Source organism: Acinonyx jubatus, chromosome A2 (genome assembly GCF_027475565.1).
Source record: "Acinonyx jubatus isolate Ajub_Pintada_27869175 chromosome A2, VMU_Ajub_asm_v1.0, whole genome shotgun sequence".
Classification (NCBI taxonomy): domain Eukaryota; kingdom Metazoa; phylum Chordata; class Mammalia; order Carnivora; family Felidae; genus Acinonyx; species Acinonyx jubatus.
The window spans coordinates 97,137,798-97,165,337 of NC_069383.1; the positions used below are offsets into that span (position 1 = coordinate 97,137,798).

General features: G+C 38.6%; 1 protein-coding gene and 1 long non-coding RNA gene across 7 annotated transcripts in view; both read left to right on the forward strand.

Moving 5' to 3' along the window:
• The window catches only part of BLVRA (biliverdin reductase A), a 51,819-nt gene extending 24,627 nt beyond the window's left edge, over nucleotides 1-27,192 (forward strand). For 4 of the 6 annotated variants that reach the window (XM_053218683.1, XM_015075284.3, XM_053218680.1 and 1 more), the window contains 6 exons: nucleotides 1,963-2,084; nucleotides 4,040-4,159; nucleotides 5,886-5,983; nucleotides 20,120-20,227; nucleotides 22,594-22,765; nucleotides 26,827-27,192. In XM_053218683.1, coding sequence (XP_053074658.1) covers nucleotides 1,963-2,084; nucleotides 4,040-4,159; nucleotides 5,886-5,983; nucleotides 20,120-20,227; nucleotides 22,594-22,765; nucleotides 26,827-27,085 — 879 coding nt within the window. In that variant the 3' untranslated portion in view covers nucleotides 27,086-27,192. Of the gene's footprint in view, nucleotides 1-1,424; nucleotides 1,521-1,962; nucleotides 2,085-4,039; nucleotides 4,160-5,885; nucleotides 5,984-20,119; nucleotides 20,228-22,593; nucleotides 22,766-26,826 lie in introns of those variants that run through there. The other 2 variants (XM_027071584.2, XM_053218682.1) reach the window with 2 other exon arrangements.
• Nucleotides 11,926-12,929, forward strand: LOC128314831 (uncharacterized). Its single transcript, XR_008296928.1, has 2 exons — nucleotides 11,926-12,179; nucleotides 12,648-12,929. It is a non-coding gene; the product is annotated as an uncharacterized LOC128314831 (long non-coding RNA).
• Nucleotides 27,193-27,540: the final 348 nt, after the last annotated feature.

Genomic DNA, 27,540 nt, shown 5'->3' on the forward strand with positions numbered 1-27,540 from the left:
TCGGACTTCAGCTCAGGTCATGATCTCGCGGTCCGTGAGTTTGAGCCCCGCGTCGGGCTCTGGGCTGATGGCTCAGAGCCTGGAGCCTGCTTCCGATTCTGTGCCTCTTTCTCTCTCTGCCCCTCCCCCGTTCATGCTGTCTCTCTCTCTGTCTCAAAAATAAATAAACATTAAAAAAAAATTAAAAAAAAGAATAGAACAGGGCAAGAAGTAAAGCAGTTATAAAAGCTATGGGAACAGTCCAAAGGATGAGATAGTAGCTTGGATTAGGGGGTAGCAATGAAGATGGACAGAAGTAGATAGAAGGCTTATGGATGGATCTTGGCCATTTATGGGTGAATTGGGTATGGAATGTGGGGCAGAGAAAAAAGGCCAGGATAACTCCCAAGTTTAAGGACCTGAGCAACCTAGTAGATGGTGGTGGCATTACGGAGATGGAGAGTGAGGGAAATATACCTTGGGTGAGGGGTTGGAGTAGAGAATGAAAAACTTTTCATGTTTTTGTTCCATGAACAACAAGGGGCAGAGGGTTTTTTTTTTTATGTTAAAGTAATTTTTTTGTTGAGATATAATTGACACATAATAATACATTAGTATCAGATGTACAGCATAATGATTCAGGATTCTTTTCTTTTTTAAAGAACTTGGGCTTTGGTGTTTTTCTCTCTTTAGCTGGTGTCTCAGTTTAGGCTGCTATGATAAAGCAGAGAAAGTACCACAGACCAGGTGGCTTATAAACAACAGAAATCTATTTCTTACAGTTCGGGGGCTAGAAGTCCAAGATCAGGCTGTGTGGTGGGGTTCTGGAAGGGTGCTCTTCTGGATTGCAGATTGCTGACACCTGGGCAGAGAGCAGGGCGAGGAAGCAAGGTCTTTTGTGACTCATAAGGGCACTAATCCCATTCATGAGGGCTCCTACCTTATGCACTCATCTAATCCTAATTACCTCCCAAAGGCCCTACTTCCTAATACCGTTATATTGGGGGTTAGGATTTCAACATATGAATTTTAGGAGGACACAGTCAGTAACAGGAAAATGGAGGCTTTAATCAGGGGAGGGACTTAGTTTTTATCTTAAGCAACTGCTCTGGCAAGCCTGTCGATGAGACATGGAAAGGGTGACATTAGGAGTGAGAGCAGTTGGTGATTTAGTGTGGCATCAGGTGGAGACAAAGAAATCCTGGGTCAACACTAGAGCAGTTTACACAGGAAGGGGCAGAATTAGTGGGAAATGGTGATACCAGATATCTCTGGTGACAGGTGAGTCCTAGGTGATGTTCCCATTTCTATGCTCAGAGACATCCAAGAAGAACTGGGTGTAAGGGATGTGTAGATAATTTTTTATCAGTTTGGATTATATTAAGTGGCTCTATACCTTTAAAGAACTGACTTGATTTTTTCATTCTGATACTATTTGCATACAGCACCCAACAGTATACCTGAGTAATAGGTAAGCTACCACAGTACCGTGGGAGTGAAGTTGGTTGGAATGCAGACAGCCAATGTGGAATCTGAACAAGGTGACTGCTCATGGTTTTCCCTGTGTTCTGTGTGCCAGCATCTCACTAAGCACCTGTGGCCTCGGAATGAGTCCCAGCTGTATCAGATTTGTATGTCCACTGGAGGAAGGATTCAGGGAGTACAGAGGTACAGCTTAACGAGGAAAATCTCTTATCTTTGGAAAGGTGGCAAAGTGGAGTACCAGATGTGAGGAGCCTTCTCCATGGATGATACACTTGAGCTCCTGTAGAAATATATCTTGGGTGGAGCTGACTTCTCTCCGAGCTCTCATTTCAGGGAGTGTCCTATTTGCCCCTTGTATGCTGCAACTTTTGGTTCTGGGTTGTCTCCTTTCCTTCCTTGTCTGGACTCTGACTGGTCCTGGTCACAGGTCTTTGTTTTGCTGTTCTCTGCTAGATGCATGGACTGTTTTAAATCCTACCGTGGTCCCGTGTTTTTCAGCCCGAGAGAAAGTTTGGAGTGGTGGTGGTTGGCGTTGGCAGAGCTGGCTCAGTGCGGATCAGGGACTTGCGGAATCCACATGCTTCCTCGGCGTTCCTGAACCTGATTGGCTTCGTGTCCAGGTGGCTGGCATTTGTCTTGTGCCTTGTAATTCATGGGAAGACCAGTGAGAATGGATTAGGGCTTGGGACATAGAGACTCTCCAGACCCAGGAGAGAGAAAGGCAGCTCTGGGGTCATTCCAGAGAACTGTGCTCAGGGTCAGCCCCACAGGATCAAGTTTGGATGGCTTTGGGGTCTGGAGTGCTGGGCCTGCAGCTGGGGTGTAAGGCGAGTCAGCCTTGATTGGACTGTGAAGACAAAGGCAGAGAAGATGAGAGCAGTGCCTAATAGTTACAGAAGGGTCACAGTGAACACATGTGGATTGGCTAAAAGAAGGCATTAGGTGTGTACCAGTTAATCATTATGTCAGTTATGATGGCCATCTATGTAGTGGCCCTGGGTTTTATAAGCCTTTTCAGCTATTTGACATAAATACCATTATCAACCCTACTTTACAGATACAGAAACTGAGCCACAGAGGGGTTAAATAATTTGACTATGGACACACAGCTGGAAAGTCTAAGACCTGGATTTGCATGCATGTCTTTTTGATTCCAAAGCCCTTCATCTAAGCAACATGTGTTCTTTTCCTTTGATAATTTTGAGCCTTACTTTTCTTTAAGGTTTCGTTTATCTCCTATAACTCAATCAAAACCAGACTTCCCACCATGTTTCTTCTTCCCTGACCCATAGGGAAGGTGCTCAGCACCTTCCTTCATCACTTACCACTTCCTCATACACACCATTCACTGAACTAACACCATATAACATCATTTAGGAGTATTAATTTATGAGTGAACAAGATGTAGGCAGTTTCTTGGCTAAGGAGAGGGGGTGGCATGCAACTTAGACACCTCTCTGCTTTCTAGCGCTTTAGAGAAATCAAATAAGTAGTGGCACAAAGCATGTTTTAACTCCTGTGATGGTCCCTGCAGATGTTTTTTCCATATCTTAATTCATGGGACCTACTTTCCTCCAGTTTACCCGTCTCAAACCTGGCTTTTCCCTTAAGGATATAAAGTAGGTTTTGGGATAGTAGAGAGACCCAGAAGTGCTAGGAATCTGCCCTTGGGCAGTCTTCTCCTCTCAGTAAGATTCTAAGGGAGTTGCACACAAATGGGAGATCAAAATTATTATTAGCACTGTAACTCCCATTGCACCCCTGCCTGAAGCCAGGTTGAACACAACACTTGGGCTCAAGGCTGAAGCAGGGCCTCTCTTTGTCCCATAAGCCCCAGTCCCCTGCTAGCTGGCTGCTGTGACTGATACAGTCGAAACTCCTAAGCTACCCAAGTCAGGAGGGAAGATGGCCTGCTTTACAGTCCTGCCATTCTCACACTGTTCCCCATTCTTCATGACCTACCCGCTGTGTTGTAGCATCTCCCTTGGAAGCCTACTCTGAAACCTTAAAGTGGATGTTCCCTGCCTTCCTTGAATTACCCACCTATACCCCCAACACAGCATTTCTCATATTAATGTTGTGATGTTGCTACATTTCTGCATGTGTGCCTTCCTTCCTCTTTTAGACTGTGAATGAAGTCTGGTATAGTCAGTGTTTGGCCACATGCTTGGAGCTGGCAGTGATCATAGAGACCACTTCTCATGAGATAAAAGGAGATCAGTTGTTTTTATTTTAGAGATGGAATAATTCAAAGACCGCCATGTCATATAGGCTGTTAGCAGTAGTGTTGGCACTCAGTGCCAGATCTCTTGACTTAAACCCTGAGGCTGTTTTTCTCACTCCATGTTGGAAACTGTCCTGGAAATGGGACAGAGGAAATTAATTTCTTTATATCCAAAAGCTAATTATCAGGACATTGTTGGGAGGAGAAGAGAAGGATAAATACAAATAAATACAAATATAAATATAAATTATAAATATAAATATAACATATATATATGTATGTATATATGTGCTCATTTATTTATTTGATATTCTGTGTACTTTTGAGTTGCATTTCTGTTATTTTAACTAGACGAGAGCTCAGGAACATTGATGAAGTCCAGCAGATTTCTTTGGAAAATGCTCTTTCCAGCCCAAAGGTAGAGGTTGCTTATATCTGCAGTGAGAGCTCCAGCCATGAGGACTATATCAGGTGGGTTTTCAATGTAGGTATTCCTTGCCTTGCACAGTAGTGCAGGAGTATAAAAATGACTGGGAAAGCTGAAATCTTGCAAAGAACTTTTAATAATCAAAGGGAAAAGGGGCACCTGGGTGGCTCAGTTGGTTAAGTGTCCAACTTCAGCTCAGGTCATGATCTCATGGTTGGTGGGCTCGAGCCCCGTGTCAGGCTCTGCGCTGACAGCTCAGAGCCTGGAGCCTGCTTCAGATTCTGTGTTTCCCTCTCTCTCTGCCCCTTCCCTACTCGCACTCTGTCTCTGTCTCTTGAAGATGAATAAATGTTAAAAAAAAAAAAAGAGAAAAATTTTAAAAAGGGAAAAATTACAGGGGGCCATTACCTTTAAAAATTGTCAAAATCCTAAAAACTCTTACTATTGGTTATAAAAATATAAGAAAATGAAAATTATGTAAAACTAAAATTTATTTAGTACACTGTAATTTAAAACAATAGAAACAAAGAATTAAAGAGTTTTCTTTGTAAAAAACTGACAGTAGTTTGAATAGTGTTGGTTTCTTCTCATGGTAGGATGTGGAGCCAGCATCTATTCTGTGCCTTGGCAGATTGTTGTAATCCTTTCTTGTGCTTTTAATATTGTTAAATATCTCCAAGAGTTCCTTTAATATGAAGTATTTTTGCCAAGAGGTGAGGAAAGAAGTAGTGGTGGCATCGATATCATAGAGCAAGGGAGGTGACATGTTCCTCTGCCCCAGCTTTAAATGCAAAGCTTAGAGCCCTTCAAGCATTGGGTGGTACTGACCCTGGAAGGAGGAGCCCCACAGGATCTGGCGGCTAACAAGGCAGTACCAGTCGCCTCCCTGAATCTCACTGCCCTCTTAGGTCCTTACATTAAATTGAAGCTGCCACCGTGCTATTCCCCAGGAGTAAGCTGCTCCCTCCTTGTCACTCCAACTCTAGTGTGGAAAGAAACACCTTTCCTTGGTTCCCTTTAACCCACTTTGGCACCAGAATGTATTTCCTTAAAAAGGTAATTGTGTAATTTTCATCTTATAAATGTTTGTACCTTAAGAGTATCTAGAAAATAAAATCCAAACTTCTGAGCGTAGCATTCTGGGTTCTTCACAGTCAGACTCTCAGCTACTTTCATGATCTTGTTTCCCTCTCGTCCCTGAGTCCACTTCCCTGCCATGCCGAAATTCATACTATTATCCAGATGGACAAATTTCCCATAAATATCCACACCTCTGCATATGCTGCCCAAAGTGAAATTCCCTCATCTTGCATGTTGCACCTGGAAAATGCCTCCTATTTCAAGACCCAATTCAGATGTAGTTACTGAAATCTTCTCAAACTGCCTCAGGCAGAGCTGCTGTCATGGGTTCATGGGTTTGGTAGTCTTTATTTATAGCTATCATGTGGTAATAGACAATTTTCATATTAATGTCTTTTATTTCTCCTCCAGAGTAGCTGATAAATAGTGCCTAGTTGAATACATGAGTAGTTGAATGGATGCATGTTCAAATTAACACATAACTGGAAAGTCATTCTCCTCTAGCACATTAGAAAATAATAGGAAGTACAATTCGTCCTCCTTATCCTCTGGCCCCAATTCTCACTGATTCTCATCTGTAGTCCTACATAACTTGGAGATTTATGTGTATTTATAACATTCCATTCTCTGTTATGCAGGGCACTTTAGTGAAGCTTACTTGAATATATTTTCTCTCTCTTTTTTCCAAAGGCAGTTCCTTAATGCTGGTAAGCATGTCCTTGTGGAATATCCAATGACACTGTCTTGGGAAGCAGCTCAGGACCTGTGGAAGTTGGCTGAGCAGAAAGGTGACGTATGTTCTGTCTGGAGCACAGACTCTCTTTTAGAGTTTCTGCCTGTAAGATGTCTTTGGTACCATCTTTATGCCTTTAAAACTTAACCCTATGTCAGATATGTTACTGGTCCTGTGGGCTCCCAACCCCCTACTCATCCCCAAAATTGTAGGCACGCATAAGGAGCACGTGTGGAGGGCCAGCAGGGCAGAGGGATGTGTGGGAATTTGCACATTTTTGTTAGAGACTTATCAGAGTCTTTTACTCTAATGAAAAGCATGAATTAGCTTTGCCCTGTGCCAGTGCCATGATATTATTTTGGTGTTATTCATATGAAACATTGCTAGTAGAAAAATGCCCAAGTCAGAGTAATGCATACCCAAGTCTTATATGCATACTTTTTTAAATTTTTTATTCAAAAAAAATTTTTTTAATGCTTATTTATTTTTGAGAGAGAGAGAGAAAGAGACAGAGTGTGATTTTGGGAGGGGCAGAGAGAGAGGGGGACATAGAATTCAAAGCAGGCTCCAGGCTCCAAGCTGTCAGCACAGAGCCTGAGGTGGGGCTTGAACCCGTGAGCAGTGAGATCATGATCTGAGCCGAAGTCAGACGCTTAACTGACTGAGCTACCCAGGTGTCCCTATTTTTTTTATTTTTTAATTAATTAATTTATTGTTTAATTTACATCTAAGTTAGCATATAGTGCAACAATGATTTCAGGAGTAGACTCCTTAATGCCCCTTACCCATTTAGCCCATCCCCCCTCCCACAACCCCTCTAGCAACCCTCTGTTTATTCTCTATATTTAAGAGTCTCTTATGTTTTGTCCCCCTCCCTGTTTTTATATTCTTTTTGCTTCCCTTTCCTTATGTTCATCTGTTTTGTATCGTAAAGTCCTCATATGAGTGAAGTCATATGATATTTGTCTTTCTCTGACTAATTTCATTTAGCATAATACCTTCCAGTTCCATCTGTGTACTTGCAAATGGCAAGATTTCATTCTTTTTGCTAGTGCTGCTATAAACATTGGGGTGCATGTGTCCCTTTGAAATAGTACACCTGTATCCCTGGGATAAATACCTAGTAGTGCAATTGCTGAGTGTAGGGTACTTCTATTTTTAATTTTTTGAGGAACCTCCATACTGTTTTCCAGAGTGGCTGCACCAGTTTGCATTCCCACCAGCAGTACAAAAGAGATCCTCTTTTCTCTGCATCCTTGCCAACTCTGTCATTGCCTGAGTTGTTAATTTTAGCCATTCTGACAGGCGTGAGGTGGTATCTCATTGTGGTTTTGATTTGTATTTCTCTGATGATGAGTGATGTTGAGCATCTTTTCATGTGTCTCTTAGCCATCTGGATGTCTTCTTTGGAGAAGTGTCTATTCATGTCTTTTGCCCATTTCTTCACTGGATTATTCACTTTTTGGGTGTTGAGTTTGATAAGTTCTTACAGATTTTGGATACTAACCCTTTATCTGATATGTCATTTGCAATTATGTGCATACTTTTGTAGTTTGTGTTGTTTCTCAAGAGGAGTATTTATCAAATATCTCCTACATGTTAGGAACTTGGGAATTCTACTACGTGCTTCATATATTATTTTGTTTAATTCTAGAAACCCTTGGAGGTAGGTATTTTCTCTTATGCATAGGAGCTTATGTATAGGAATCCATGGCTCAGAGAAGTTCAGTAATTTGTGCCAGATCACAAAGCTAGTAACAGGACTATATTGGAAGATAGAGATTTGAATTCAGTCCTTTCCAGCTCTGAAGTCTACATTCATTCCTCTAAGCCATACTGCCTTCCAGAGATTTTTGTTTTTACATTACCTGCACAAGTCCCTCTATGGAGGCAACAAGAATTAACGATAATGTTTAATGATTAAGGGACCTAGTTACATGAAGTTGAAATTAAAAACTCTTTGTTTCAACATTTGCTATTGAAAAGCTTTAATATATGAGCAAAGTATCATGAACAATTGCATGAAAATCACCAAAGAAAGCACCTTATGCTTATCACCAGCGTAGACTGGTCAGACTTTATTGAAACTCTTGTAGCACTCTGTAGCACTGGGATGTGCTGCTGAAGGACAGCCCATCGCCACAGCAGCTAAGCAGTGCCTAGAACTGAGTAGACCTTCAGGAGGTGTTTGAATGAGGAAATAGAGAATTACTGCTGTGAGTAAGAGGAGCTTTGAGGCCATCACCTTTGTATATTATTTTCTTATAGCACAGATATCCATGGACAAAGAACAAGACACCAAAGCATACACCATAGATTTCTTGCTAACTGCAAAGGAAAGAAAAAAAAAATGTGCCTTTACAATGAAGAGCTCTGTTGTTTTCATCCTAACCGAATGATTGCTGATATGGGTCAGTCTGATGATACATACCATCTGATGTACATCAGTACACAGTGTCAATCATATAATTGAGACTTACAGGACATGCAAGGATAAAGGAGCAAATTAAATGGCACTGTAAAAAATCAAACTAGAATGTGGAACATGCTACAAAATAACAGGCTAAATTTTCTCAGAAAGGTAATATCCTGCACATAGTGACTTCCTTCCAAAGTGTAAATATAGAAAGGAGGGGAAAAGAGTACATTTTACACTAGAGAAACCAAACACTACCTTAGCTAGTTGATGAAAAGTAACATCAACAGTGGTAAGTTATGATAATAGGACGTATTCTTGGTATGATATGATGAGAATGGTTCATTACCTCTGTAGTTTTCCTCCCCTAACCATAACCCCAGTGTGATCATGAGAGTAACATCAGAAAAATCCCAGTTGAGGGGCATTCTACAAAATTCCTGGCCAATACTCTTCAGAACTGTCAAAGTCATTAAAAAACAAAGGAAGTTTAAGAAACTTTCTAACCCAAGACGAGCCTAAGGAGATATGATAACTAAATGTGATGTGGTATCTGGAAACAGAAAAAGCACATTAGGTGTAAACTAAGGAAATCTGAACAAAATATGGACTTTAGTTAATTAAAAATAATAAGCTTAGTTTTTTAAAAACTAAGGATAAGTGTTATATTAGAGCCTTGGTATTATCTCCATTAGCAAGCACAATCTGGGTGGATATGTTTAGATCATTAATGGCTTTTAAAAAGAAAAAGGTTCTTAGCAATGAAACTGACATTTTTTCCTCTAGGCAAGTATTTATAACTCAGAGCGTTCATTAAGCAGTTTTTACACAATAGTTATTATGTATGAGATACTGTACTTATTAACAATAGAGATAAAAAAAAGATGACCCTTGCTTTTGAGGAGCCCACATTGCCATATGTTCACAACTAGGTAACATTAATCTGCTGAAAATGAGTTGAAAATGTAACTATAACATTTACATTGTAGCCCAGGGAAGTAATAATTTTATTCAACTTGGAATACCTAAATGCAATATCATTTTGTATGGCAAAAGTTAAGGATAATTTGGGAGTAATGTCAGCAAGATGGTGGAATAGGACGCACTAGGACCTCATTCTGCCGTGGAGACACTGACTTAAGAGCAATATATAGACCATATTTCCTTTGTGAGAATTCCAGAAACAATTTAAGTGGTTGTAGTCACCCAGGCATACACAAAGCCAAGAAGAGCTGCGTTGAAGCCGGTAAAAAGGTTCATTGCATTTGCTCGGCTTCACCCTGGCACAACAGGGTGTGATCAGGACAAAACTCCCAAGTCTTAGCTTCTCCCTTGGGGGAAAAAAGAAGAGTGGAACCTGCATCTAGTGTTCTGGTTTTGCAAGGGCTGCTTGAGAGACTGGTTTCTATCTCTCTTGACTTGGGGTGCTGAAGGAAGCAGTAGTGTACTTTAGATGCGAGGTTAGAGGCTGCCAAGAACAAGGCAAACTCTATGATTTGTTATAGCAACAGAGAGACTGCAGTACTGCATAAAGAAACCAGGGTGAGCAAGATATTAGGTTTTTGAGAACAGGGGCAAACCTCTTTCACTTGGAAATTATACACATAATCCCAGAGAAGATACATCCCCAGGAAAGATTTGAGAATTGCTAGCCTGTCTGGAGAAGGTCTTTCCTTATAAAAAGTCAGTCTGTAAAGACTGGGAGAAGTGGCTGTTTTTCCAAATATTCAGATCTCAACAAATGATCACAAGGCATAAAAAGAAACAAGGAAAAATTGGCCTCTTAAAGGAACAAAATTAATCTCCAAAAACTAATCCTAAAGAAATAGAGACCTATGAATTATCTGATAAAGAATTCAAAGTAACTCTAAAAGATAGCTAAAAGAGGACACAGACAAGTGAATAAAATCAGGAAAACAGTGCATGAACAAAATGAATATATCAACAAAGAGCTGTAAACTATAAAAAACAAAAAAATTCTAGAGATGAAGAATAAAATGACTGAATTGAAAAATGTGCAAGGGTTCAACAGCAAACTTGATCAAGTGAAAGAATTGGTACATTTGAAGATGGGTCATTTGAAATTTGAGTCAAAGGGGCAAAAAGAAAAAGAATGAAGAAAAGTGAAGAAAGCTTAAGGGATTTATGGTACACCATCAAACAGATCAATATATGTATTATACAAGTCCCAGAAGGGAGCAGTGAGCTTATTTGGAATAATCATGGCTGAACACTTCCCAAATTTGAGGAAGGAAATGGAATACAAATTGAAGACACTTAATGAACTCCAACTAGAGTAATTCCAGAGATCCACACCAAGACACATAATCACACTGTAAAGACCATAAAGGCAGAATCTTGAAAAAGGCAAGAGAAAAGTGACTTCTCAAGGAGCTGTTAATAAGCTTATCAGCAGAATTCTCAGCAACCTTGTAGGCCAGAGGGAGTTGGATGATATATTCAATTTATTGAAAGAAATACAACTGCCAACCAAGAATACTATATTCATCAAGACTGTGCTTCAGAAATGAAGGTGAAATTAAGACTTTCCTGGAAAAACAGCAACTGAGGGAATTAATCACTACTAGACTTATTCTACAAAAAATGCTAAAGGGAGTCATTTAAACTGGAGCAAAAAGATTTTAAACAGCAATTAATCTTATGAAGGTAAAAAGTACTCTGGTAAAGGGAAACATAAAAAGAAATATAGAATCCTGTAGTATTTTGTTGGTTCATAAATCATCAAACAATTTTTTTAATGTTTATTTTTGAGAGAGAGAGCAAGAGCATGAGCAGGGGAGGGGCAGAGAGAGAGGGAGACACAGAATCCGAAGCAGGTTCCAGACTGTGAGCAGTCAGCACAGAGCCTGTGTGCGGCTCAAACTCATGGACCATGAGATTATGACCTGGGCCGAAGTTGGACATTTAACTGACTCAGCTACCCAGGCACCCCAATCATTTTTAATTCTAGTATGAAATTGGAAAGACAGAGCATAAGAAATAACTATAAATCTATGTTAATGGATATACAATATAAATAGATATAGTTTGTGATATGAGTAAAATAAAGTGGGAGGTTGGAAATGTAAAGGAATAAAGTTTTTGTATGCAGTTGAAGTTTTTATTAGTCTAAGTTAGATTACTATAATTAGAAGCTTTATTTAATTCCCACAGTAACCACATGAGATGTGCAAAAGGAAATGAGAAAGGAATCAAAACATGTCACCAAAAAAAAAAAAAAAAAAAATCAACAAAACACAAAAGAAGGCAGTAAGAGAGGAAAAGAAGGACAAAATACTGCAAGAATTTATAGACACCAGTTAACAAAATGGCAGCAGAAGTTTTTTTTTTTTCTGTCAGTGATTACTTCAAATGTAAATGGTTAAACTCCTTAATCAGAAGACTTAGATTGGCTCAGTGGATTAAAACAAAACAAAAACAAGGTCCAACTGTATACTGTCTACAAGAGACTTCAGATCTAAAGACACATATGCACTAAAAGGATGGAAAAAAGATATTCCATGTAAATAGTAACCAAAAGAGCAAGAAGACATAAATTTATCAAACAAAATAGGCTTTAAATCAAAAAGTGTCAGGGGCGCCTGGGTGGCGCAGTTGGTTGAGCGTCCGACTTCAGCCAGGTCACGATCTCATGGTCCGTGAGTTCGAGCCCCGCGTCAGGCTCTGGGCTGATGGCTCAGAGCCTGGAGCCTGTTTCCGATTCTGTGTCTCCCTCTCTCTCTGCCCCTCCCCCGTTCATGCTCTGTCTCTCTCTGTCCCAAAAATAAATAAACGTTGAAAAAAAAAATTAAAAAAAAAAAAGAATAAAAAAAGTGTCATAAGAGATGAAGGGTCAGTTCACCTAACATTAGAGCTCCCAAATGTATGAAGCAAACATTGTTGAAGGGACACAATAATAGTAGGAGACTTCAGTACTCCACTTTGAGTAATGGATAGGAAAACCAGCCAGAAGGTCAATATATGAAAGAGAGAACTTGGACAACACCAATTGAACAGACATATAGAGAATACTTCATCTAATAATAGCAGAATACACATTCTTCTCAAGCACACATAGATTGTTCTCCAGGATAGACTATATGTAGGCCACAATAAGTCTTAACAAATTTAAAAAGATTGAAATCATGCTAAGTGTCTTTTCAGAACACAATGGAATGAAACTAGAAATCAACAGCAGAAGAAAAACTGGAAAATCCACAAATACATGAAAATTAAACAGTATACTGTTAGTTAGCCAATGGGTGAAGGGAAAAATCACAAGAGTGATTAGAAATATCTTGAGAAAATAAAGTGAAAATGCAGCATACCAAAATATATAGGATGTAGTAAAAACAGTACAAAGAAGGACATTTATGGTGGTAAACACATTAAACAAGAAGGAAGATCTCAAGTCAACAACCTAACTTTACACCTCAAGGAACTAGAAGACTGAACTAAATCAAAAGTTAGCAGAAAAAAAGGAAAACAATAAAGATTAGAATAGTAATAAATAAATAAATAAATAAATAAATAAATAAATAAATAGAAAATAGAAAATTTCAAAGAAACTAAAATCGTTTGAAAAGATTTAAAAAATTGACAAACTCTTAGCTAGATTAACTAGGAAAAAAAGATTCAAATAAACAAACTCAGAAGTGTAAAGGAGACATTATGACATGCTACAGAAATAAATGTATTACAGGAGACTACTATGAACAAGTATACTCCAACAACTGGATAACATAGAGTAAGTGGATAAGTTCCTAAAAACAGACAAAATACCAACTGAATCATAAATTCTGTACATACCTATAACTAGTAAGAAGACTGAAACAGTAACTTCCTAACTAGAAAAGCCCAGGATCAGATGGCTTCACTGGAAAATACTACCAAACATTTATAGAAGTAACAACAATTCTACTCAAAACTTTCCAAAAAATTAAAGAGGAAAGAACACTTCCAGACTTATATGAGGCCAGCATTGCCTGATACCAAAGCCAGACAAAGTTAACTACAAGAAAAGTAAAGACCAGTATATCTGGTTTCTGCAGATGCAGAAATTCTCATCAGAATGTTAGCAGCCTAGATTCAGCAGGACCAAGTGGGATTTATTCCTGGGATGCAAGAATTGGGTCAACATATGAAAACAAAGAATGTGATACACCACATTAAAAGAATGAAGGACAAAACCCACATGATCATCTCAATTGTTGCAGAAAAATGCATTTGACCAAATTCAACACCCTTTAATGATAAAAGCATTCAACAAACTAACAATAAATAGAAGGAAACTACCTCATGATAATAAAAACTATATATGACAAACCACAAAACATTGCTGAAAGATATTGAGGTGACTGCTTCAAATACACAGACATCAATGCAAAAGCCATCAGAAATAGGAAAAAAAACAAGCATGACATTATCAGGAGCACAATAATTTTCTAATAACTGACACAAAAGAAGTGGAAATCCACAAGTTACCTGAAAATTCTAAATAATTATTTGAAGGAAGCTCAGCATGATTCAAGAGAACAATAAACAAACTCAGGAAAACAATGTATGAACAAAATGAGAAATCATAAGACGAATACATTTTGGAGCTTAAGCATATAAGTGAATGAAATGAAAAATTCAGTAGAGAGCTTCAACAACAGGCCCAATCAGATAGAAGAAAGAATCTATGAATGTGAAGACGGGTCTCTTGATATTATCCAATCAGTGGGAAAAAAGAAATTAAATTGAAAAAGAGCAAAGAAAGTGTATGTGAATTATGGGACAACGTCAATTGAAACAATATTCACATTATGGGAGTCCCAGAAGGAGAAAGGAGAGCAAAAGACAGGGAAAACTTATTTGAAGAAATAATGGCTAAAAACTTTCCAAAACTAGGGAGAGATGCAGTCATCCAGGAACATGAAGCTCAAGTGTCCCCAAAATGATTTAATCCAAAGAGATCACTTTGTAGTCAAGCTCTCAAAAAAATCAAAGAATTCTAAAAGCAGCAAGAGAAAAAAGACTCACCACATACAAGGGAATCCTGATACAGCTGTCAGCAGGCTTCTCAGCAGAAGGCCCAACAGGCCTTCCATGTGCTCAAAGAAAAACACAATCAACCAAGAATACTTCAGAACTGTCAATCACAAACTTTAGAAATGAAGGAGAGATAACGTCTTTCCCAAGCAAATAAAAGCTGGGGTAATTTATCATCATTAGATCTGCCTTATGAGAAATGCTAAAGGGAGTTCTTCAAGCTGAAAGGATGTGAATTAGTAACATGAAAATATATGGAAGTATAAAATTCACTGTTAAAGGTAAATATATAAATATATAGTTAATTTTCTGAATATTGCAATAGTGAACTCTAGCACATAGGTTAAAAGACAAAAGTGTTACCTATCAATGATGTAAATGACTTACATTCTCCACTAAAAGACATAGGGTGGCTCAATGAATTACAGAAAAAAAAAATCCAAGTATATGGTGCCTATAAGAACACTCATAGACCAAAACTAAAAGGATGGAAAAATATTCTATGCAAATAGAAACCAAAAGAAGCTGGAGTAGCTATACTGATATTAGACAAAATAGACTTTAAGTGAAAAGCTGCAGCAAGAGATAAAGAAGATAAAGGGATCAATTCACTGAGAGGTTGTAACAATAGTAAATTTTTAGGCATCCAATAGGGGCACCTGGGTGGCTCAGTTGGTTGAGCTTCAGACGTCGGGTCAGGTCATGATCTTGCACCTGACGAGTTTGACCCCTGTGTCAGGCTCTGTGCTCACAGCTCAGAGCCTGGAGCCTGCTTTGTACTCTGTGTCTCCCTCTCTCTCTGCCCCTCCCCAGCTCATGCTGTGTCTTTCTCTGTCTCAAAAATAAACATAAACATTAAGAAATATATATATATTTATAGACATCCAGTATTGGAACACCTAGATACATTAAATAGTTTATAGATCTGAAGACAAAAGTAGATAGCAATGCAATAATAGAGGATTTCAATACCCTGCTTTCAACAATGGATAAATCATCCACATAGAAATATAATATGGAAATAATGGATTTGAATTACACTTAGACCAAATGGACCCAATAGACATGTACAGAATACAGAGCATTTCAACCACCAACAACAGAATATACATTCTTCTCAAGAATGGAACGTGGAACATTCTTCAGGATAGATCATATGTTAGGCCACAAACAACTCTTAACAAATTTAATAAGAGTGCAGTCTTATCAAGTATTTGACCATGAATAATAGGAAAGCTGGAAAATTCATAAATATGTAAACCGCACACTTCTGAAAAAACAGTGGGTCAAAAGAAGAAATCGAAAGGGAAATTTAAAAAAAATCTTGAGATGAATGAAAATGGAAACAAACATACCAAAAATTATTGCATCTAGCAAAAACATTTCTAAGAGGAAGATTTATAGCGGTAAATACTTATATTAAGAAAAGAGAAAGATCTCAAACAACCTAATTTTACATTTCAAGGAAGTAGAAAATGAACAAAGCAGAAGAAAATAATAAAGATTAGAGCAGAAATAAATGAAATAGAGACTAGAAAGATGATGGAAAAGATAAATGAAACTGAGTTGGTTTTTTGAATAGAAATACAAAATTGACAAACCTTTAGCTGCACTTACCAGGAAAAAAAAAGATGACTGGAATAAGTGAGGGAGTAATATAACTGATACCGCAGAAATACAAAGGATCATAAGAGACTACTATGAACAATTTTATGCCAAAAAATTAGGTAACTTAGAAGAAATGGATAGATGCATAGAAATGCAATTTACCGAGATTTAATCATGAAGTAATAGAAAAATGGAACAGACCAACAATGAGGAAGGGATTAGATGATGATGATGACAATAATAAATAATAATAAATCCCAACATATAAATGTCCAGGATGAGATGGCTTCACAGGTGAATTCTACCAAACATGTAAAGAATTGTTACCAATCCTTCTCAAACTCTTACAGAAAATTGAAGAGGAAAGAACACTTTCGAACTCATTTTACAAGGCCAGCATTACCAAAATACCATGATCCAAGACAAGAACATTAAGAGAAAAGAAAATTACAGGTCAATATCCATAATGGACATAGATGCAGAATCTTCACCAAAATACTAGTGCCAAATTCTAGAACACATTAACAGGATCATACACGAGGATTTAATGATGTTCCTCCCTGGGATGCAAGCATCATTCAGGGTATGTAAATCATTAACATAATGAAGGATAAATGTATCATCATCTCCATAGGTGCAGAAAAAGCATTTGGCAATTCTTTTATGATAAAAAAAAATCTGAACAAATTAGGTTTAGATGGGATGTTTCTCAGTATAATAAAATATTGAAAAGCCCACAGCTAACCTCATACTTCGTGGTGAAACACTGAAAGCTTTTCCTCCAAGATCAGGAACAAGACAAGGATGCCCACTCTTACCACTGTGTTCTGTTTAATGTAGTACTGGAAGTCATAGAGCAAGTAGGCAAGAAAGAGAAATAAAAGGCATCCAAATCAGAAAAAGTAAAATTGTCTCTGCAGATGACATGCTCTTATATGCAGAATACCCTAAAGGCTCCACCAAAAAACTGTTCGAACTAATAAGCAAGTAAAGTTGCAGATACAAAATTAGCGTGCAGAAATCATTTGTGTTTCTATATACTAACAAATTATCTGAAAGAGAAATAAGAAAGCAATCCCATTTGTAGTACCATTAAAAACAATAAAATACTTAGGAATAAATTTAACCAAGGAGGTGAAAGACATGTACACTGAAAACTGTAAGACATTGATGAAAGGGATTAATGAAGATCCAGCAATTGCACTAATAGATATTTACCCCAAGAATACAAAAATACGAATTCAAAGGGATACATGTACCCCGAATGTTTATAGCAGCAGCATCTACAATACCCAAATTATGGAAATGACCCAAAGGTTCTTTGACTGATGAATGGATAAAGAAAATGTGGTATATTTATATACAGTGGAATATTACTCAGCCATAAAAAAGAATGAAATCTTGCAAAAAAGGATGTGGATGGAGCTAGAGAGGTTTATGCTAAGTGAAATAAGTCAGTCAGAAAAAGACAAATACCATATAATTCCATTCATATGTGGAATTTAAGAAACAAAACAAATGATCATAGGGGAAAAAAAGAGAAAGAGAGGTAAACCAAACACACACTTTTAGCTATAGAGAACAAACACATGGTTACCAGAGGAGAAGTGGGGGGGGGGGGTGGGAATGGGTTAAATAGGTATTGAGGATTAAGGAGTGTACTTGTAATTGAGCACCATGTGTTATATGTTAAGTGTTGAATTACTAAATTGTACACCTGAAACATACAGTGTAATGAAACTAACAATACACTGTATGTTAACTAACTGAAATTTAAATAAAAAATTTTTAAAAACAGATTGAAGAAGACACAACTAATTGGAAAGGTACCTCATGTTCTTGGATTGGAAGGATAGATATTTTTAAAGTTCATACTTTGTAAAGCAATTTATAGATCCAGTGCAATCCCTAGCAAAATTCCAATGGCATTATTTTCACAGAAATAGTAAAACCATTTTGAAATTTGTGTGGAACCATAAGAGACCCTCAATACCAAAAACAATCTTGAGAATGAAGAATAAATCTGGAAGCATCACACTTCCTAAATTACAATTTATGATACAAAGGTATAGGAATCAAAACAGTGTGGCACTGACATAAAATCAGGCACATAAACCAGTGGAACAGTATAGAGAGCTCAAACATAAACCCATGCATACGTGGTTAACTAATATTTGACAAGGGCACCAAGAACATACAGTGGGAAAATGGTGGTCTCTTCAATCAGTGGTGTTAGGAAAACTGGATATGCACATGTAAAAGAATGAAACTGGACTCCTGTCTTACATCAGTCACAGAAATTGTCTTGAAATGTATCAGAGACATATGAAATCATAAGAAAAAGAGACTTATCTGACACTGTAAAACTCCTAAAAGAAAACATAGGGGGAAAATCCTTGACTTTGTTTTTAGCAGTGTTAGCTTGGATAAGACACCAACTTCACAGGCAAAAAAGCTAAAATAAACATAAACACATAAAACTAAAGAGCTTCTACACAGTAAAGGAAATATTCAGTAAACTGAAATGGCAACCTATAGAATGGGAAAAAATATTTGCAACCTATATATGTTATAAGGGGTTAATATCTAAAATATAAAGAACTCACACAGCTAATAGGGGAAAAGCAAACAATCCAATTAGAAAATTGGCAGAGGAATTTAAGAGACACATTTCCAAAGAAGATATACAAACAGGTATGTCAACAGATGTATGAAGAAGAGTTCACGGTCACTAATCATCAGGCATACCAAAACCACAATGAGATATCACCTCACACCTATTATGGTAGCTATTTTCAAACAATGAGGTAACAAATGTTGATAAGGATGTGGGGAAAAAGGAACTCTGATGTACTCTTGGTTGGAATGTAAACTGGCATATCCAAAATGGAAAACAGTATGACGGGTCTTCAAAAAATTAAAAACAGAACTGTCAGATGATCCAGAAACCTACTCCTGGGTATATATCTGAAGGAATTGAAATCAGTGCATTGAAGGGATAACTGCACACCCATGTTCATTGTAGCATTATTCACAATAACCAAGACATGGAAGCAACCCAAATGCCCATCAACAGATGAATGTTAAAAAAAAAAAAAAAAAGGTGTGATACATATATAAACTGGAATATTATTCAGCAGTGGGAAAGGATATCCTGCCATTTGCAACAACACAGATAAACCTTGAGCACATTATGCTAAGTGCGATAAGTCAGAGAAAGACAAGTACTATATGAGTATCACTAATTTGTGGAATCTAGAAAGTCAAACCTATAAAAAAAAATAGCCAGTGAAATGGTGATTACCACCAGGGAATAGGATGTGTGAGGGGTAAGATTCATAATGTTTAAGAGCACAAACTTGTAACAAGTAGTAAATAAGCCAGAGAGATATAAAAATAAATAAATAAAAATAAAAGGGAAATACTGAACAAAACATATTTGAACAAAAGAGCTTTCTTGTACTTTAAGTTTTTCCTGAGTTTTGTTTTGTTTTGTGTACCTAGAGAGGTTGGTAATATGGAAGGAATATATATTAAAAAAAAAATAGTCATGTGGGATTAGTTGAAAATAAAGAACTATTGAAGAAGGGGAACCAGTTCTGGTATTTTATGAATCTTCTAACCTAGATAAGAAAAAGCCACCAGAGCAAAAAATTTTAACAGCTTTCTTTTATAATCCAAAATTTTAGTTACGAATATTATCTATCCACCCTCCAACCTGGGTAATTTGAAAAAGTCACTTGGTTCTTCCAGTTTTTGAAATAAAGAGTCTAATTTTAGCTTCTCTTTAGTCCTCAAAATTCCTTTTGTTCTCCTTGTTTCTTAGATTTTTATGCTGCACTGCCCCATTCTGGCTAGAAGAGAAGTTAGCACTCAGCTCAGATACTTCCCAGATCTCATCTTGCCTTTGGGGCAGGTAGATATCATGTTGCTTTCTTAGACTTTCATTTCTGTTGTAAGTTGAGAACTGACATCACCTCCAGGTGGGGTGTGTAAGGATATAGTGGTACCCCAGGTGGTTCTGCAGTCACTGTGTCCTTCTGTGCTGGTAGAAGACAGACCTAGACTCTGGGATGTACATCTATACATGACTGATGATGACTGCCTTTTTTACTCCCATTTTTGTCATGACAGGAAAGGTCTTGCATGAGGAGCATGTTGAACTCTTGATGGAGGAGTTTGCATTCCTGAAAAAAGAAGTGGTGGGAAAAGACCTGCTAAAAGGGTCTCTCCTCTTCACAGGTCAGTTTGAGGTGGGATCACAGGTCATGTGTAACTGGTGAGGCCAGAAAGCTAACTAGGTTCTTTCCTAGTTCTCTAGGATGTTAATTTGGATTCATTTTTTCTAAAGACTGTCTGACTGAAGGCCAATTTAATATAATCTTCCCATGCTTCCACAAACAATAAAAATAGCCATTTTTTTTTCTTTCCTCAAATGAGATTTAAGTGCTTGGTGGACCTTAGGTAAAAGTATGTTAGAAATCTTAAGCTTACAAATGCTTCTGTCCCAACCTTTTAGATAGAATTTTCCTCATTAAATCTTAAATTGGAGACTATTTTTCCACAGGAGGTTGAACATGGACTCAGGTTCTTGGAGAGGAGAATATTTTTGTTCTCTTTGCAGAGTAAACAATATTCATAGCCCCTTTCTTCCTCCAACACGTTACAAGGACATGGGCAGCCCCCAGAATATTTGGTCTACACTATATTTGATTATTTGCTCTATGTTGGTCATTATTTGAGGAGCTCCATTAGCAATAGGATATGAGCATCCTGGAGCCTCCTGCTCTTTGGATGGCCTTCTTATCTGGCTATATCCTAGAGTATTTGGAACCTTTCCTGAGGGCTTTCCTTATAGAAGCAAAACCCTGACATGATCAGGCATTGCTAAGTGGTAAAACCATTTATCTCCTCATGAATTTTCAGAAAATAACAGTGAAACCTCTTTTTTTTTTTTTCAACGTTTATTTATTTTTGGGACAGAGAGAGACAGAGCATGAACGGGGGAGGGGCAGAGAGAGAGGGAGACACAGAATCGGAAACAGGCTCCAGGCTCCGAGCTGTCAGCCCAGAGCCTGACGCGGGGCTCGAACTCACGGACCGCGAGATCGTGACCTGGCTGAAGTCGGACGCTTAACCGACTGCGCCACCCAGGCGCCCCTGAAACCTCTTTTTAAAATCCACCTTCATCTTTTAAAATAATGATAGAGTTGTAACAATAACCATGAACCTGTACAAGGAACTGTGCCACGTATGTGACATGTATTAATTAGTTCATGTTAATTCATATATGATAATCCTATAAAGTGAGTATTTATACCCCCATTATACACACAGAGAAAAGGAAGCTCAGAGAGGTGAATAGCTTCACAAAGTTGTCAAAAACAGCTTTGTGGCAGAGCCAGATTGGAGCTCAGGCCTCTGACTTCATTGCTCAAACATTTGATGGCTGCTCTGTCCTCTCCAAAAAGCCCAAGAGCAGACAGTAACCAGCTGAGAGGGAGAAACCTTTCTTTTGTAACTTTGATATTTAGGTCCTAGTGACTTCAAACCATGTTGTCTATGAAACTTATAAATTTTTTTGCTTTTATTTATAGCTTGTTCTCTTTTTTAAAAAAAAATTTTTTTATAACATTTATTTATTTTTGAGACAGAGAGAGACAGAGCATGAATGGGGGAGGGGCAGAGAGAGGGAGACACAGAATCGGAAGCAGGCTCTAGGCTCTGAGCTGTCAGCCCAGAGCCTGACACGGGGCTCGAACTCACGGACCGTGAGATCGTGACCTGAGCTGAAGTCGGATGCTCAACCGACTGAGCCACCCAGGCGCCCCTCTTCTCTTTTTTAAAACATAGTCATAATATGAATTCTTTTCAAGTCAGTATCAAATTTGTAAGGAATTAGTTTATAAACAACGTAACAGGTTATGTAGCCTTTTAAGTTTGGGTTATGTTTAAAATTGGGGCTGGAGAGAGTCAGGAGCAATATCTTAACCACACATATTTCTCACACAGATGTACTTTAATGTACTTTTGTGTAGGAGATTATGAAGACTAAGGAAACACTTAACACTGTATCAGTTTTTTTTTTATATTGACATAGTTTATAGGTATTGCTGTTTTCTTCATAGCTATCATGGTGCCTTCACCCTATTGTCATTTACCCTATTGTTAGTTATATGGTATTTATAGGAATATAGGCTTGGGGGCCTAAAATACCTTGATTCTTTTTCTTTTATAAGACTTCTTTAAATCACTAACTGAAGAGGGTATGTATGTATGTGTGTGTATGTTTACTATATGTAAACCACATGTGCATAGTAGAAGCCTGAAATATTTTTATTATCCTATGGGCTAGGTGGACTGCTGTTTCCAATAAAATGTTTTATTTTCCTAAGAAAATTGAATCAAGTAAACAAGAAAAAAGAGAAATGCTTTTATGAAGTTTTCATTCAGGCACCTAAATATTAGTAGTCATCTTGCATATCATGCTGTAAGGCAAGGTTGCTTTGTCTTGAGGACCTAGCCACACACCTGCCCACTTGCTCCCTCAGCTCTCCAGCTATCAGTCCTTACTTCCCACTTCCCATGGTATTTGTGATTCCCCACAGCTGGCCCATTGGAAGAAGAGCGGTTTGGCTTCCCTGCATTCAGTGGCATTTCTCGCCTGACCTGGCTGGTCTCCCTCTTTGGGGAACTTTCTCTTATATCCGCCACTTTGGAAGAGCGAAAGGAAGATCAACATATGAAAATGACTGTGTGCTTAGAGACAGAGAACAAACGGTAGGTTGTGAGAAACTGTGAGGAGGAAACTTGAGGACATTGTCATATGTTCACCAAGGTGAATCTAGACAGAGCCCAGAGGGCCTAGACCCCCAACCCCAACTCCAGAAGGACTGTCTGCTTTTGTAGACACAGTAGGTGCTGGGATTTCACTTATGTTGGCCTTATTCATCCTCACAGCAGCCTTGGAAGGTAAATAAGACGAACATGATCCCCTTTGCCAAGTACATAGAGGCTTACGGAATTTGAGCAGGTTGCCTAAGCCACACAAGTGAGCAAGATCAGATGAAGTAACAGAAATCCAGTTTACCCCTGAGACCTGAATTTTTTCCAACATTTTATTATGAATGTTTCAGACATATGGTAAAGTTGGAAGAATTTTGCAGTGAACACCCATACAACTGCTACCTAGATCTTGCCATTGACATTTTATCCTGCTTGCTTATCACATGTCCAAATATCCATCCCTCATTGTGACTACAATTTAAGGTTCTGTTTCTCAGCTTTATCTTATTCTGTCATACTATTCCCAAAGTGTTCTGATTCTTTATTTTTTATACCAAGTCTTTTAAAACAAAAGCATATTCATAATTCTCCTTGAAAAGCACTTGGGCTCTATAAAATATTTAAAATAACAAGTGTTTTGGAGTGTTTCTAAATGTGCTTCCAGCTAGTGGGGCTCTTGGTAGTAAAAGAAACAGACCATTGGGTATTTACAAAAAGAGAAAAGTATTTGGGTTCCTGAATGAAGCCTGATCTTTGTCCATTTTGAGGAGTTTCCTCTTTGCTGGGGAAAGGCAGAGGTCACAGATGAAGGCAGATAAAGCATGCGGAACCTGCAAGGGCTGCATTTGGAGTAATAGCACTAGCAGACCCTGACCTTGTAAGTGTAAGAATTGCAGCTATAGTCTGACCATCCCCACAGACAGGTGCTGTCCCCAGTAGCCAGAGCTAAACATAGCTCAGGGTGCTTCTGGAGCACAGAAAAGGGAATGTCGAGAGGTCAGGTCATGCTTCTCAGAGGAAAATGTGCTCTTCTCAGTCCTTGACAGGAAATAAGATGTGAGGGAAGCAGAGACTAACTCATTATTGCAAAGGCGGGGCAGGCATCAGATGAGAGGTTGGGACAGATGGCAAACAACATATTATAATAAGTTGTTAATTACATATAATACTTTCTACTTCACAGATTGTACTTTTACTGTCACACCACCACAATAGCATAGGTGAAGCTGTATATTTATTAGTCATGTCCACTGATTAGGAAATTGAATCAGAGGAAACATCCTTGATGTTTGGCATTTCCTCAGACTTTTAAGACTCCATGTTCTATGGAAGGATATGAGAAATTTTCTTAGGTAGATCAGAACCGTTGGAATATCTCACATTTCTTTTTATTCCCTTTTTTAAGAAAATATTATTTATTTTATTTGAGAGAGAGGGATAGAGAGCACGAGCAGGGTAGAGGGGCAGAGGGAGAGAGAGAAGATCCCAAGCAGGCTCCATACTCTGCCTGGAGCCTGATGTGGGGTTCAATCCCACAACTTTGGGATCATGACCTGAACTGAAATCAAGAGTCAGATGCTCAACTGATAGAGCCACCCAGGTGCCCCTGTCTCAAATTTATTTGTATCCAACGTTAAAGCAGTGAATAAACAGCATTAATGTTCATCTTTGTTATCAAATTCTGGAATGTTTTAAAGCGTGTACCATGTGCTTTTAAAACTAGCCATGAGCTGAAACTAATACAGTGTTAATGTCACCTACCTCAGTTAAGTAAAACAAAACTAGCCATGGAGATTAATGTTTTAGAAGTGAGACCAACTTTTTGATGATAGAGTTTGTAATAATTTATTTTTAAAAATTGGAGTCATAATCAAAAATTTTTAAATGATAGATTGAACACCTTAGTTTTACTAGTTTACTAATCTAACTACTATCTTTTAGACTCTGTCTGACCTGAATATGAATTTTTTATGTATGGGCTATCATTGATTTATACATGAATCATCTTATCATTTTAAATTTTTTTTCAATGTTTATTTTTTTTGGGACAGAGAGAGACAGAGCATGAACGGGGGAGGGGCAGAGAGAGAGGGAGACACAGAATCGGAAACAGGCTCCAGACTCCGAGCCATCAGCCCAGAGCCTGATGCGGGGTTCGAACTCACGGACCGCGAGATCGTGACCTGGCTGAAGTCGGACGCTTAACCGACTGCGCCACCCAGGCGCCCCTCATCTTATCATTTTAATGACTTCCAGAATAGACGACTTGGTGAAATGTAGCTCTTCAAAGCAAATAAGTCCCTGCTTGGTTTACATGCTGCTTAGTATAGTGTCCTCTGTGACAGAGAAAGGCCATCTTATCCTGTAAATGCAGTTATGGCTTCTGACTGTGCTTGGGAAGAATGCTTGGGATCTGTGGGCTTCTTTCTCTCTCTCCCCCAAAACTTGACTCAGTCTGCAGGCCTGAGTTTCAGCTTTCAACTATAAGTAGATGTCTTTCTAGGGTTGTTAACTGCACATTAGGAGCCTGTGCCAGTTGTTTCCAGACACAATTTTTTAAGTTATAGCTACCTTCAAACAATAGAGTAGAATAGAGCAGAACCATAACTGGGAATGGGGAAGAGGCTGGCGGGGGGGGGGGGGGGGGTGCTGGGGGGAGGTGGTGGGAAGCATGATTTTGAGAGGTCACAATAAAAGGACTAGCCAGACAGGGATCATTACTTGAATTCCTGTTGTGGAAGTGCTGGTGTTAGAGACTGTTTACTGAGTGCTTACTGTGTGCCAGGCACAGGCCTAGCCCTTTAACAAGAATTTTCTCATAGAATCTTTATGCGAACTCTCTAAGTGGGAATTATTATGATCACCTGGGAAACTGAGGTTCAGCACTGTTAAGAAACTTGCTAAAGGCACAGAACTAAGTGTTGTGTGAGAATCACACTTAGGCAGCCTGTCTCCTATCCCCAGATTGTGACACCTTCTCCCCAAAACTTCATGGGAAGGGCACAAGAAAGGAAGGTCTTAGAAACCACATCAGGTCTCGTCTTTCCCTTGTTGCAGTCTTCACCTGCCAATGATGTAGGTGTCATTGTCTTAGAGCCCAAGGTCATCCAAATAACCCTAGTGCAGCTTAATTCTCAAGCCCGTGTTCTTTCCATCTTACCAACAGTTTTCACACTTTGTAAAAATAAACAATACTTTTTTAATCCAAATGTCATGTGGATAGTCAATGTATAGAAGAGTTACACATTGCAGCTCTCCTGTCAAAGACAGCTGGTAGGAGTGTGGTCCCTGCCTGCTCATCCTAAGAGCCTGGGGAGAGCAGTTAGAAATCACCACCTCCACCGGGTTTGCAGATGCAGGCTGAAACTCGGGATATGGATGTGGTTAAACACCTCCCTGTGGAAGGGGAGACCTAAGAAGCTTTTTGTTGGTAGTCTGTGCCCAAGTTGACAAATGCAAATATTTGCAAATGAAAGTTCTCGCAGAGAGAAAGAGTGGAGGAGTGGTCTGTGAATTTAAAACTTGTGTTTTGGGTTGGGATGTCTGGAGCTAAGTGTTGTCCAAGCCCGGAACATGTGTGGTCAAGGTCCCATCCTCAGCCCTACTCTATTCAGTTGACAGTAAAGTGCCAACCGTCAGTATGCACACACCGGATAATGTATGGAAGTGTTTAATCACTATATTGTATGCCTGAAACTAATATATCGTACACTGTTAAGTAACTGGAATTAAAATAAAAACTTTTTTAAAAAGTTACAGATAAGACAGTCACAAGAAAAAACAAACTGATGTTCACACAAAATCATTGAGTGAATTCCCTTGCCTGATGGCAAAATTAAATGAAGGACTGTTTGGCCCTGAAGTTGGAAACAATCACCCAAGGCCTTTGGGAGGCTGGTAGAGGTCAAGATGCCACCTGAGCCGCTACATTGAGCAGCAGCTTCAGGGAAGATAGGTACAATATGCAGACCTGTTACCAGGTTATCACGGGCTAGCAAACATCCACCTGCACTCTCTTGTAATCTCTAACATTTATGATTCTTTTGTCTTTGCAGTCCGCTCACATGGATTGAAGAGAAAGGACCTGGTCTAAAACGAAACAGACATTTAAGCTTCCATTTTAAATCTGGGTCCCTGGAGAATATGCCAAATGTAGGAGTCAATAAGAATATTTTCCTGAAAGATCAAAACATATTTGTCCAGAAACTCTTGGGCCAGTTCTCTGAAAAGGAACTGGCTGCTGAAAAGAAACGCATCCTGCACTGCCTGTGGCTTGCAGAAGAAATCCAGAAATACTGCTACTCAAAGAAGTAAGAGAAGGAAACATGCGGCACATCTAAGATAGGACCATAGTTTGCTTTTTATGAAGAGTTGACCTCTATCTCTATTCTTACAATTAAACATATCTTGGGCAAACAGGATTTGCTTACTGTCCCAAGCTGTGTTGGGAGTGATATTTGGGAGTTGGGACACATGTAATAGGGATGAGAGAACTAACCTTGGTAGAGCTGAGCCAAGTGCTTCCTATGCCTGATTTAATTTACTCTTCCCAACAGCCCTATCAGATGGGTATTACCAGGTTTGTTTTCATTAGTGTATTGGAAAATTTTATTTGAAGTCACCCAGATAGTAAATACGAGAACCAGCCTTTAAATCTTACTCATGCACTGAACCACTGCAAAATAGCCTCTTCCCTGCTTTAAGGAGTTATGTTTCACTCAACAAACTGTCACTGGGCGAGTATGCTAGGTGCTAAGGATTCTAAAAAT